The sequence below is a fragment of the Siphateles boraxobius genome, unplaced genomic scaffold, assembly GCF_051911475.1.
Source record: "Siphateles boraxobius isolate OS27281-9 unplaced genomic scaffold, OSU_SipBor_1 35, whole genome shotgun sequence".
Classification (NCBI taxonomy): domain Eukaryota; kingdom Metazoa; phylum Chordata; class Actinopteri; order Cypriniformes; family Leuciscidae; genus Siphateles; species Siphateles boraxobius.
Window position 1 is genome coordinate 12,003,199 of NW_027508975.1, and position 11,025 is coordinate 12,014,223.

At 38.0% G+C, this 11,025-nt stretch overlaps 1 protein-coding gene across 1 annotated transcript; it reads right to left on the reverse strand.

Annotated features, from left to right (window-relative positions):
• Positions 1 to 6,702: 6,702 nt before the first annotated feature.
• On the reverse strand, positions 6,703 to 10,730 carry irx4b (iroquois homeobox 4b). Its single transcript, XM_077196395.1, has 5 exons — positions 10,248 to 10,730; positions 8,743 to 8,982; positions 8,516 to 8,628; positions 8,067 to 8,383; positions 6,703 to 7,722 (listed from the first exon to the last, which is right to left on the reverse strand). Exons 1-5 carry the CDS (start codon positions 10,290 to 10,292, stop codon positions 7,127 to 7,129), a joined length of 1,311 nt encoding a protein of 436 aa, XP_077052510.1. The 5' UTR covers positions 10,293 to 10,730; the 3' UTR covers positions 6,703 to 7,126.
• Between the last annotated feature and the right edge of the window lie 295 nt (positions 10,731 to 11,025).

Below are 11,025 nucleotides of genomic sequence, written 5' to 3' on the forward strand. Positions count from 1 at the left end.
ATCTCATGTGAGTGAAAGGTTGTCCCGCCCTCACGCCAGTAAACACATAATCAGAGGAGAGAAGAAAAAAAACAATGTCAGAAAAATAATTTATGATAAATACTTCAATATTCCATTAAAGGGACTATAAGTAACTTTTTAGGTAATTGATTGATTTTTCCCGGTGGAAAGAGCTAATGCAGGAGAAAGAATTCAAAAGAGACGCTGAAGTCCTGCTTTCTCCTCGACAGGTAAATCAATGTTACAGTCTTAATTACAAGTTGTTTTTTTTAATTGCTTGGTTGTTTACTTTATTATATAGACAGAAGAACATTAACAGTTAAAAGTTAAACAGACGCATTGAATAATACAGACTCATAAATTCTGTATGTAGCTCTTGTAGCTGCTGGGCATCTTTGTCATCGTTGTATTGACTCTCACTCTCCTCCTCTTCCTCGTCGTCCACCTCCTCGCCTAGATCCCACTGATCCACTGCCTCTCTGTCCTCTTCCTCTACCTATACTTCTTCCTCTCCCTATGTTTGAATCATCTGATGATGATATCTAACAATGCACATATTTCAAAAAAATATAACGAGTAAACAAGGCATAACTACTAATTACAATAGTTCATGTTTTTGACACTCATTACTTCATACTGTAACATTCGTTTGTTCGTTGTGTCAATTTGAAGTTTGTTTGAAATAACAAACCTGTTCACCCGAAGGAAAACTCGACGAAGTGCTATTAGAAGACATCCTGTCATAGCTTTTTGATACATAACGGCTACCGTAGATGCAATACGCATTTGAAAACGCGAGGCGCTGGAGAGCACAATTCGTTTGAATGCAAAATACAATTTCACCGCTAGATGGGAGTAATTCTTACTTAATGTCCCTTTAAAGAAAATAAGAACTGCCAATTTTGATTTCATTGTGACTTTAAGGCCAGTTCACAGAGTTAACTATATAAAGTTTTAATAATCGTTCTAATCCTGAGAATGGGAAAATCCACGCCCCAGCAACTCTATATTGACAACGGCACGGAGGAATGATAGGCCTATAATGGGAATCACTTTCAGAATCATTTTTTTCCAGCTGATAAAATAATAAATTGACGGCTGTCAAACAGAATCCACCTAAGCACGCAAGAATACAAAACTGCAGTGGGCAACAAAACATTATCGTCCATTGGTGTGGATGCTCATATAGTTATCATTATAGTTATCATATTTGGTGTGAATGGGAGTAACAATGTTAAAGGTTCAGGGAAAAAGGAGGTGGGAACCGGCGAACAGTAAATGTGACTTTAATCACAAAATAAACAAACAACTAAATGAAAGTAAAGCACCAGCCCCTCACGGATGACTGCCACTCGTCTTCACCTGTCGTCACTTCTCCTTTTCTCTTTCCGGCTCATCAACACTCGCGCCATGGCCTCGCGCTGTTCCCACGGCTCTCGGCCCCTCCCTGCATGCCTACCCTCATCATCCTTCACAGGTTGTGGGACACCCACGAGCGTCACAACAGCCGCAGCACCTGGGGGTAAGGACAGACAAGTCGAGAGAAAAGGCGACAGATGGATGAGGAGAGACAGAGGGGACAGAGGAAAATGAAAAGGAAATTGTGTTCCGGTTCCCAGTACACACTAGCCTGGCTCTGCCCTCCTAAGTACTTCGCTCAATTTTCATTTTCCTTCAGTACTACGTCTGGGATTGTGCTGTAGTCTGGTTTTCTCCGATCAATTTTTTACTGGGCCAATCAGTGAACAGAGGGAGTGGCTTAGAACTATTACGTTGATGTTGTGCGTTATTTTGAGTTGTAGTTCAGTAATGGCAGCGGATAAAGATGCGAGCGAAGCCATTCGGTCCGTTGTGGCAACGCTGCCGAATATCAAGAAGTTAAAGCCGGAGCAAGAACAATCTTTGCTTAGTTTTGTTGGTGGCCATGATGTTGTGGCCCTCCTCCCCACGGGGTTTGGGAAAAGTTTGATTTTCCAGCTCGCTCCGTTAGTGGTGAATGAGTTTTAAACTTCAATAGAGTGCCCGTCTACAAGGATGTTAACGCTTGTCAATGGAGTGGAGCCAGACTCTATGTACAAATAAAATGAAATGTACGAGAGTCTGGTGGGACCAGGCTAAGTACACACTGCCACTCAGTCCTCAACCAGCTGAGAGGCCCTCAATCGCAGTGCCATGCTGATGCCCCGTGGTGGACTGCCTCTGACTCTGTTCCTGGTGGATGGCGAAGGCTCCTCTGGCAAACGTCGTCGACCTCTCCCCCACATGGACGGCAGCCGCCCCTCTCAGCAGACACTGGCGGTTAATGTTACTTCGTACTGCCTGTCCTCCTCAGCACTGCAATCCCCCTCACTAGTGTAATAATGTTAAAGAGTGACTCAGGGAAGAAGGAGGCCGGAACCGGCAATCAGTAAACGTAACTTTAATCACAAAAATAAACATCAAACAATAAAAGCCCCTCACGGACGACCCTTTATATATCGATATAACTATATATAATATTGTGCGCAATCTGTTACGGCCACTAGAGCCTCGTCAATAGTTGCATGTATGCGCTAAACACCTCTGAATTAAACTAACCCTGAAACAGAACCTGCTCCGGAGCCAGAGAGAGTAGGTTGCTATGGTTATTGCATACCCTGAAAATTACCTCTGTTGAGGTTATCCGCTTACTGACCCTTAAACATTCGTATGTCATATAACCTGCTTTCTGGAATAAACCCCGGAGACATGATTTCAACAAGTAGAGCATGTTTCTGGATCAATATTCCAATCAACCAATCAGATTTGAGGGACAAGTTTAGAGTTTATGTCAATTTTAGGCTTACAACCAGTAGATTTTAGGCTTAATTGCTTCTACATCAGTGTAATTCAACTATCACTTCCCTCTGATTTTTGGGATAACTAGGTTCTAGGGTGGGGTAGGGTTATGACTACATTTTTGGTCAGGAATATTGATTCCGGGATAAACAAAATATATTGATCCAGGAACATGTCTTAATTGGAAAAATCATGGTGACCCTCGAGACCTTCATTAACACTCGCACCACAGGCCTTGCTCTGTTCCCACGGCTCTCAGCCCCACCCTGCTTGGCACAACAGGCCTTTAAAATATTGCTGGATTATTTTATGTATTTCATAGGGCAGTCTTTCACCAAATGAATGGATTGGCTGCTTCTTATAATTAGTCTAGTCTTCCAAACCGTCACAAAGAAACTGTAGTGCTCTGTGATATGACTCCTAACTTCACCTAATTGTCTGCACTAATTCCCTTCTGCCACATGTACTAGAGTCATGACCTTTACTCATGAGACTGTGTCATGTTTCTCAAAGCTATCGCAGACTCCTCCAACTATTGCTTCAAGAAAGTTTATGTGTGTGTGTGTGTGTGTGTGTGTGTGTGTGTGTGTGTGTGTGTGTGTGTGTGTGTGTGTGTGTGTGTGTGTGTGTGTGTGTGTGTGTATGTGTGTGTGTGTGTGTGTGAGTGCGTGCGTGCGTGCGTGCGTGCGTGTGTGTGTGTGCATGTAGGCTACTTATAAGTGCCACCAGGAATGAAAGAAAAATTAATGTTTTGTTAAGATTTAGTGATGCATATGTTGTTATTTTATTGTTCTGCTGTTGCAACATAATGGCTCTGAATGAGACAAATCACTAACAATTCAGTTGATCTAGTGCTTCTGCAGACCTGTGACACCATGATGTTTACAGCTTGCATTTAACACTGCAATGCCTGTGTTTTATTTGACCTCATGTGTTTAGAACAAAATCTCAACACATCCCAACCTTGTAATCCAAATCATGAACAAAGGGGACACAATGACGTTACATTGGAGAAACTTTGTTGAGTTAGCACACTAAATACCTCGGTTGTGATTCCCATATGCTGGAAGTTAGACCATGTTGGGACAGGCTAATGCATCAGAAGTATAGGCAGATTAAACCATATTAAGATTTATATATATTAATGCAGCAAATTTGAACATTTGCATCTGAAATTATTAGTTTAACTTGGACTGAGAAATGTTAAGGTTTTGATTTTTTCCCCCTTCAAAAAGTGTAATAATATCTTTTATAGAAAAAATATATACTTTGATTGGATTGAGATCATAAAACAACTACAAAGTACAACAATTCGTATGGGATGAAGAGTTTAATGTCGAATATAAACCAAAAAAATCTTAATATCTTTCCAACAGACTAATTGAGTTCTGTTTTAACTTTAAAAACGAAAGTGGGATTTCCTATTTCTTTAGTGCTCCAAGTTTCTTTACTGAACGCCTGGATGTAATTATTTATTACCATATATGTAAGTTATTTATAAAGCCGAAAAAGAAAAGAATTCTCGGATGAATTCATTCTGAATAATTCAGTCTAAAATCGTTAATCCCATACAAGGTTGTGGCAGGTTTCTCCTCTGTTCTAATGAATACTTTATTGTCATCATCCCAAGCTTTAAACTGGAAAGATTGAAATTTTTTTAATCAAGGGCAAGCTTCAAGCTTGCAATTAACAACACACAATGACCAATCAGCAAAAGTTTTATGCAATTTTATGTATTTTTAAACAGGGATTTCTACGAAATATGGATAGATGGTTTATTTTTCTTAACAATATATATATATATATATATATATATATATATATATATATATATATATATATATATATATATATATATATATACATATATATATATACACATAAATATTTGTGTGAAACTGTCCATATATAAGTTGATTTTATTTGAAAAATCTTGGAGTGGGTGGAGTGATATCCATGTGTTACTTCACTCCTCTCACGAGGGGTTAGGATTAGACTGTCAAACACCATTTGTCTTTCTTGGTTTTAAAAAGTTAGCATCTAGATTCACAGGTTAACATTATAGCAAGCCATTTTAACTATTAAATATTTTGATCTGCTACTAGTAGATCATTAACAAGTAATCCTGTATTGACCATATCTTTCCACTCTCACTTGTAGATATTCATTAAATACTACTTTTCCCTTTTTATAGTCATTTTCCAAGCAGTGACAAGTAGTTATTACATTGCAAATTTGAATTGTGTGGGCATATGTGCGTCAGACATCAACTATTCACTTTCTGGTGTATATTCCAGTTGTTTCTGGTACCTATTCCCAAGTTGCCCACTAAAGCTAAGCAGGGTTAATCATGGTCAGTACCTGCATGGGAGACCTCCTGGGAAACTAGGAGCCAGGTTTTCTAACAGCTTGACCCAGGGCAAATCCTCTTTTGGTGTTAAAAAATCTACTGTCAGGATTTACTAAAGACACCCAGTGAAATAATATCGCTGAAAAGGCGAAATACACACAGTGAAATAGCAGCGCTGAAAAGGCGTGGACAGGGTTATTTTTGTGGCTGACCTTACAGCATATGCATTTTTTGTAGTTTCCCTTTCGGACGCAAAATTTACGGGAGGAGAACATTTAAATGAATCATGCAAGGAGATTTACTAAGGTTTGCGCTAGTCAATTTACTGGTATTTGCGCCATTATTTAAAGGCCAAAAAAGAGCATGTCTTAAACTAGATGCTACTTTACGCTGCTCTTGGTAGATTAAGTTGGTCATTAATGATTCGGCTGCATCTGTGTTCTTTAATGTGCGTGTCGTCAGTAGATCACATCGCTTTTATGGAATTGCGCTCTGATGCCAATTTGCCCTGTTTAGTAAATCTGGCCCTAGGTCGCAGCTGGAAGAGGTGTTAATGAGGCCAGCAGGGGGTGCTCACCCTGTGGTCTTTGTGGGTTCTAAAGCCCCAGTATAATGATGGGTACACTATACTGTAAACTCACTGTGGTTATTAAAAATCCCATTGCATAAAAGAGTAGGGCTGTAAGCCTGGTGTCCTAGCTAAATACCCGCCATTGGCTCATTATCAATCATGGCATTCTAATAATCCTCATCCATTGAATTGGGTTTACCACTCTTTATCATCTCCTCAACGTATAACTGATGTGTGGTGAGCGCAATGTGACTTCATCATCCAAGTGGATGCTGCAAACTGGTGGTGGGTGAGAAGAGACCCCTGATATGATTGTAAAGGGTATACAATAGTACATAAAGTGTCATATAAATGCTTCATTCATTCATTCATTCAAATTATTCTTTAAGAACAACACTAATTCTTTAGTTAGGCATACTGGTATGCAAATAGTTACTAATGCTTATAGATATCTCATAAATAGCTACAGATATGACAAAATATGATAGTCACTACTCACTGTAAAAACAGAAATTTCATAATTTTTAAATGAACTTAGATTTCAGATAAAATAATATTTCGGGTTTCTGTTGATTAAACCAATCTCCTTCTTTGTATTAACTCTGTGTCAATACTTTGTATTTTATTTCAATTAACTTAAAATGTTAAACCAACAATGATTTTTTTACAGTGTGGCAATTGAAAATAATACTAATCATAGTATTAAGTATAATAATTAATACATGTTAAAACATCTTGCCATATCAGTCACTTAATGAAAAAACAATGCTTCACTGACTATGAATTTTAGAAATACCATTGAGTTAACAGTTTAAACCCTTGAGTATTTATGTTTATCATGACTGAGTGGTTCTAACTTAAGTCCCGGTCTAAAGGTTATTGTGTGGAAGGGGTTCAAATTATTAATGCATGTAAACTCATCTTGTGTTTCCACAGGGAAAAAAAAACTCAGTCAAACAATAAATGCAACCGAATAAAACAACTTTAGTGACCAACATGCGCTTGGGAGCATTTCAGCACCATGGACAGTGACCATCTTTTTTTTCTTATTCTTTTTCTTCACAAAATGACTCTTTATTACTGAGGGAAGTCAGATGACCAACTGAGACTTCAGATTGGGGGACATTGTGTACTGTGCTATTATACAGCAGTGATCACTTTCTTTTACAGAGACAGAATCAGATTTTCTTCTTTTATAAGTGAAAAGGTGCCGGTCCTCCTAAATCTACATTGCTGTGTTGGCAAGTTCTAATGTATAAAGTTCAGACTTTCAGGAGGTCTCATATTATACCAGCTCACAGAATGAAACTAATAAAAAAGACATTAGCACAATTAGAATCTAAGTGATGGTGCAAAAAAATGCATGAAAACAAAACAAAAAAAACGTGTCACAGTTGCTGAGAGGAAGTAATAGGTTCTGAGTGTTCATGGTAGGAATTCTGTGAGGAAATAGCTTCAGTCCATAACTCTGTGGAGTTGCTGAAAGTTTGGTTGAAGTTTGAGTGCCTGAATAAAGGATCATGAAACACACCATCAACCCAGTTTCTCAGTGTGGCCACTGGAGACTCTTGTTTCCTCTTTATTATGTCGGAGTCGGAGTCACAGTTTGAAGAAGAGCACGACGTTCCTTTATGCATGCATGAGGAGTAATCGGCTTGGTTTAATGACGTAGCAGTCTGTGCAAGAGACCAGATTTTTGGCTTGGTCTCAATAGTCTTTTGGCCTTGTTGAAGGTAGAACTTTGCTGTTTGGTTGTCTTCAGCAGTTGGTCTTAGGCGGTCTTCACTAAATTCATGGACATCTCTGGGAAGCTCGGTAACGGATTCTTTAAAGCGGTTATCTGGACATTCGCTGGATTCTGAGCAAACCCGCATGACAAAGGATGGTTTCGATTCGCACTCAGAGCCATCTGATTCCACTAGATCAAAATCATCCAGATCGCTGTGAAGTTGATCTGTATCATCCTTTCCTTGGTTGTCTGGAGCTATATAACAAATATTTAAGCAGGTTATAAAATCACTGAATATAACGTTAAATGTTAAACTGTAACTGGAGCATGTAAATTCTGGGTGGTAGGTGTATGTCTAGGTCTATTATTTTGACATATTAGTAGCAAAGGTTGTTGCTGAAAAGACACTCACTGAAGGTGGTAACCAATTCATTGATCTAGATCACTACATATCACTGATAGAATTACAAATACGTTTTTTTTTTTTTTTTTTAAACAGCTACCGAACATTACCTAACTGTATTGCTACGCTGAATAGGCTATATGAACAATATTTGCTTTACAAACCAAGAATGACATCAAAAAAGCTTTCAACAAACCATTGAAATCTCTTTTGGTTTTTAGTGGTTCGCCCAGTGATTCGTCCATATCTTCTTGGTCGTCACACTCCTTCTCATCTGAGGTCTTGTTGCGCGGCGACCACGTCATTTTATTTTCCTTCTTGAGTCTCCGGCGCGCGTTGGCGAACCAGGTGGAAACCTGTGTAAGGGTCATCTTAGTGATGATGGCCAGCATGATCTTCTCACCCTTGGTGGGGTACGGGTTCTTTTTATGTTCCTGCAGCCATGCTTTCAGCGTGCTGGTGGTCTCTCTGGTAGCATTTTTTCTTCTCGTGCTCACATCTACAGACCCATATCTAAATAAGATAACAATTAGTCCATTTGTTTTAAAGTTGTACGCACAATAGCTGTATTTGAAAATTCTGCAAAAAGGTAATTGATGCAACTAAATTTCTCTTGAATAACAAAAAGGAGGTGATAATTCTTACCCATATCTGTCATGCGGGTACTGTCCAATTGGGTAGTCGTAGTGGTAATATGCAGCGCTTTGGGTAACTCTTGGATGTCCCGTTGCCACTCCATCTTTCTCACTGAGTTTACCCTAATATAATGCAAATAATCACAAAAGAGGTCAGTGATGATTCTAAAACCATTCTGGACAGTGCAGGTAACATGCACATCTATTGTTATTGAAATGAAAAAATGAAATGCGTACCAGAGGATAGCATGAGGTTGAATCTGGACCGTAAGTGCTGTAGCTATCATAACTGTGACTCTTTGAACAGGAGTTTCCATAGACAGCAGTAGGGATCAGGTCATGCCGGCTGGAGGCCATAAGCCTACTTTCATATACCGGGCAGTAAAGTGAGTTTTGAGGAGAAGTTGCCACTCCAGTGTCCAGCAGAGAACCATTAGACTCATAGCAGGCGCTCAGAGCGTTAGAAGACATTAAAAGCTGTCAACGAAAGGGTGAACAGGCTAAAGCATGTCCTTGAAAACTATGAAACACGTTACACAGCTTTTAGATTATTAATGACTTTAAATTAGTTAAAATAACTAGTGCCATCTACATACATCGGTGTTAGAAAACAATACTGTTACTGTTACATTGCAATCAAGAGATTCTTCACTTATGACTACATGATATCTTGGAAAAGAACACTTCTGCAATATACGTTTATTTATCTTCAAACATTTAACACAAGTGCTGGTATACATATGATCATGGCCTTATGGATTTTGAATAATGTTAGATTGTGTCATTTTTTTTCCAATCATTTTGATATTTAGGGCAATGATGTTGAATAATAATGAATTATTTCTCTTTATGGACAAAAAACAAATATTAGACTTGTTAATACAACATGTTAGCCAGCAGTAAATTACTTAATAAATGTATATTTAAAAAAATAAATATAATGAAGATTAAAAAAAATAAAGGTTCTTTATTGGCATGGTTCCATGAAGAACCTTAAATATCCATGGAACTTTTCCATTGAACATAATGAAAAAGGTTGTTTAGATTATAACATTATGTTCTTCATACTAAAAAAAGTGGTAATTTTAAAAAGGGTTTACTGTAAGGTACTTTGGAGAACCAAAAACAGTTATTTTATGGCATCACTTCGAAACCCTCTTTTGGAACCTTTATTTTTAAGAGTGATTAGCAATGATGTCTACTAAAACTACTTTCAGATCTTCAATCTTAAAATTAATTACATTTATGATCTTCAAATCTATCATTGTGCTGTTTTTGGCAACTATGCCTTCCTGCTACTTCTTATTTTCACATTTGAAACATCATGAAATATAAATTCAACAAAAACATTAAATTAAATAAATAGTTCAAAGGAAAAGGATATCTGAATTGCCCTGATATTTTTATTTGCGGTTTTTATAAATGCATTAGAAAGGCAAAGTATCCTCGTGAGGGACAAGCCCAAAATAGAGACATTATGACAGGTGTAACCTTTCAACACTCTTAAAAATAAGTAGAACGTTTTTTTAAGTAATTAATGTACACAATAAAAAGTTTAAAGGTTTAATAATACATAGTATACCTACTTAAGTATGTTCATCAATTTCCCCTAACTGAAGGATCACACAAATACATTTAATTAATTGAGACCATTCACAATTAATCATAATATTAACATCCAACACGTGTGACACATTTTTTGCACACTAAAGTGAGTAGTGGAACTGCTAAAAAAAAGTTACCTGTGGTGCTGCAGAATATGAATACCCGAACTGTGTAAATGACATGATGAGTGTCCAGCACAGAGAAAGCTGTAGTCCCGCTGCGGGTCATCAGTTCATCACGAAAATCGTCCATTAACTGCAGGTAAACGTCCCTTTCTGGTTACTGCTTATCTTTCATACAAACAACAATAAAAATATCAGAAAGTGCAGTATGTCACGGATTCAATGTGGTGCAGCGGTGTGGCTGTAGTTGAAAAAATCATAATAAATGTTGGCTCAGTTGCACGTTGTTTTAAACACCGGTGACGCTGACGTCACAGGATCAGATTTAAAGGTCCAGATAACAAACGCGAATCACGGAAAAAGTTGTTGTTCACACAGCGGAACACTTTACAGCCACTGTATAACTTGAGAGTCAAACGATGCGCTTGTGTCATCCTGAGGAGCCCGCGGGGTCTCGCTCACATTAATGAGGACGTGTTCAGTTTCCCTGCCCGCCAGCAGCCAATCACACATCTGACTCAGTGCACAGACAGCTCGATCGCACATGATTGATGACCGCCCAGGAACGATTACCATAATTGCCTTTCTATGTAGTTATCAAACACCTTTGTACCATTAAATAACATTGGATTTGTTGAAAAAATTATCTCTGAATTACAAAAACATACAAAAAATAACAGTCTAAGATCGATATACTATCAAAATACAGGGCCTTAGTAGGCTAGCTACAGTGCTGAGAAAAACATGTCTTACATCAACAAAAACAGACTGGTAATTTTTTAAATTATGTTAA

Bases quoted from the DNA above. Each gene is read 5' to 3' on its own strand.
- irx4b (XM_077196395.1), bottom strand. From the start codon at position 10,292: ATGTCATTTACACAGTTCGGGTATTCATATTCTGCAGCACCACAG. The intron at 8,983-10,247 runs GTAACTTTTTTT...TTTCGTTGACAG, and splicing joins CATATTCTGCAGCACCACAG to CTTTTAATGTCTTCTAACGC. The intron at 8,629-8,742 runs GTACGCATTTCA...GCATTATATTAG, and splicing joins CAACCTCATGCTATCCTCTG to GGTAAACTCAGTGAGAAAGA.